Here is a 2,817-nt window from a genome sequence, read left to right on the forward strand (position 1 = left end):
TAGAAGAAACTTGGACAACCTTTTATACCATCTACGAGGATCCTGCTTCAGTCCATATAATGCCTTGTCAAGTTTAAACACGTGCTCAGGATGCTCATGGCACTCGAAACCAGGCAGTTGCTTGACGAAAACTTCTTCTTTCAGAAAGCCATTCAGAAATGTACTTTTGACATCTATTTGAAACAATTTGAATTCCATATGAGATGCAAAGGCAATAAGGATTCTGATGGCCTCCATTCGAGCAACTGGAGCAAACGTTTCATCATAGTCAATTCCCTCTTCTTGATTGTACCCTTGAACTACTAACCTTTCCTTATTTCTTGTGGTGTTTCCAAACTCATCAAGTTTGTTTCTAACTACCCACCTGGTTCCTATGACAGTTCTGTCAGCAGGTCGAGGAACCAGGTGCCATACACTGTTCCTCTCAAATTGACGAAGCTCATTTTGCATAGCCGTAATCCAGCCAGCATCTTTTAATGCTTCTTTGATATTTTTGGGCTCAATTTGAGAGAGAAATGCATAGAAGGCAAGTGAGTTTCTAGACTTTGATCTAGTTTGAATTCCTGAGTCAAGGGGGGTTGATCATATTTTGAAGAGGGTGTGAGCTTTTGTGCTTCCAGTTGGACACCTGAATCTCATTATGAGAGGTTCCAGATTCTTCTGCATATGATCCATATGTCTTGTTCCTCACCTCAGCAGCTGGAGTTCCATGTACAACATCCACAACTCTGTTCTGCTTCAGTTATTGTGATTGAGGGACCAGGTTCCTCTATGTATGGTGGAGATTCAGCTGTTCCATTGTCATTTTATATTTTGACCTGACTCATCATATCGTCCTTTCCATTTGCCATGTCAATATCTTCACCAGGGACATTTGATAACTCTCCATCTTGATCAGACTTATCATGTGCATCCTTTCCAAGAGGGTGATGTGCTTCATCAAAGATCACATGTATGCTTTCCTCTTGCACATGCATCTCACACCTTGTGATCTTTGAAGCTTAACTTAGGCAATCAACGAACCAGGTCCTTCCTGACCAACATGTTCAGTAATGTAAAACTTGCATGGCCCAACCTTCTGTGCCATAGTTTAGCGTCATCATCCACAGCACTCAGACACATGAGATCCCCATTATATAGTGATTCAAAATCAACGACATAGATGTTTTTGTATCTTTTTGCCATCAGGATCACATCACCAATCACAAGATTTGTGACTGTACAAATTTTTGACACAAATTCCACCTTGTTGCCTTTGTCGCAGATCTGAGAGATGCTTAGTAAGATGTACTTCAGGCCATTCACGTAATACATATTTTCGATTGAGTGAATGAGAGACTTTCCAATTCTTCCTACTCCAAGAATGTATCCCTTTTTGCCATTTCCAAAGGATGCACTCCCTCCTTGCAGGGCTTTGAGTGAAAGGAAATCATTATTGCTTCCAGTCATATGCTTCGAACAACAACTATCCATGTACCATCTTTGGTTGCTTACTTTCACTGCTCCCTGCACAAGTGAATCAAGGATTAGACTTAGGAACCCAAACAAGTTTGGGTCCCTTGTAATAAGGAAACATGTGAATCAAAGTTCTTTTTGTCTAAGCAGGCAATGCACGTTTGTTATATGATGGAGCAGGTTTTTTTGCAATACTTTTTTAGAAAAAAATTTATTTTTCTGCTGGGATTGGAATCTAACTTTATATGTTTCCTTGAAATGTCCAGTGTTACCACAGTGAGTGCAGAGCCAGTTATCAGGAATAGTAACGTATTTACTGTGTGGGTTGTAAGGGGTTTTTTCTTTTTGGAACCCGATTCCCTGCATGTTCCCCCCACTATTCGTATACATAGCAATGATTTCATCCGAAGACCAGGTCCACTTAAGAGATTTTTCTAGGTCACTCTTCACTCTACCTAGATCTTCCTGAAGTTGTTTGTTTTTCTCAAGCTCAGCACACAGACTTAGATTTCACTAATTTTTGCTCATTTTCAAGCCTAAGGTGTGGCTCACTTGCAACTTCCTTTCCATTTTGAGTGTTCATAGGCCTACTTTTGCTTCTTAGTTCCTCATTTGTTTCCTTTAGGTCTACAACTACTACCAATAGGTCATCTCTCTCATGCTCTTTGTTTGCAATTCTCTCAGTCAAAATATCCTTTTCCCCTTTTAAACTCTCAATGGTCTCTCTTAGATTAACCGCAACCACCACTAGATCATCTCTCTCATGTTCTATTTCTCCTAGTTTTGTGGTTAGCGCATTTTTATCATTAATGAGACTGTGATAAGAATCAATTAAAATATTAGCCAAAGATATACGCTTCTTTTGAGAATAGGATTTCAGATTTCTTTGAACATCCAGAAAGTTTACCTCATCTTCATTGTCATCTTCCTCATCCTCATCTGATTTAGCCATTAGAGCAAATATGGAATCATATTCAGTTACTTCACTTTCTACTGCCATCATGGAGATGTCACCTTGATCATCATCATCTCCAGGATTTGTTGGAGGAATCTCATCATGCAGCAAGAGTTTGTTTCACAACATTGTCAGCGACATCTTTTCTCTTGAACTTTTTGTCAAGAACCTGGTTCCTTTCGACTGCTTTGTCTGTGTTGTGTTTGTACTGATCTTGCTTAAGGAGGGGGAAATCCTTGATGAAATGTCCTTGTTTCCCACACTTATGACATAGGTCATAGCCTCTTGGCTTGCTAGAGCTGCCCCCTTTTGGAATACCTCCATTTTTGCGAACCATTTTATGAAATCTCATTGTGAGGTAAGCTATGTCGTCATCCTCACCACATGAGTCATTTTTTTCTGTCTTG

General features: G+C 39.8%; 1 protein-coding gene across 1 annotated transcript; it reads right to left on the reverse strand.

Moving 5' to 3' along the window:
* Positions 1-1,014: 1,014 nt before the first annotated feature.
* LOC138897726 (uncharacterized) lies at positions 1,015-2,455 on the reverse strand. The gene is made up of 2 exons (XM_070183734.1): positions 1,955-2,455; positions 1,015-1,506 (listed from the first exon to the last, which is right to left on the reverse strand). The coding sequence occupies exons 1-2, from the start codon at positions 2,453-2,455 to the stop codon at positions 1,015-1,017; spliced, it is 993 nt and encodes a 330-aa protein (XP_070039835.1).
* Between the last annotated feature and the right edge of the window lie 362 nt (positions 2,456-2,817).

The sequence above is a fragment of the Nicotiana tomentosiformis genome, chromosome 8 (genome assembly GCF_000390325.3).
Source record: "Nicotiana tomentosiformis chromosome 8, ASM39032v3, whole genome shotgun sequence".
Classification (NCBI taxonomy): Eukaryota; Viridiplantae; Streptophyta; class Magnoliopsida; order Solanales; family Solanaceae; genus Nicotiana; species Nicotiana tomentosiformis.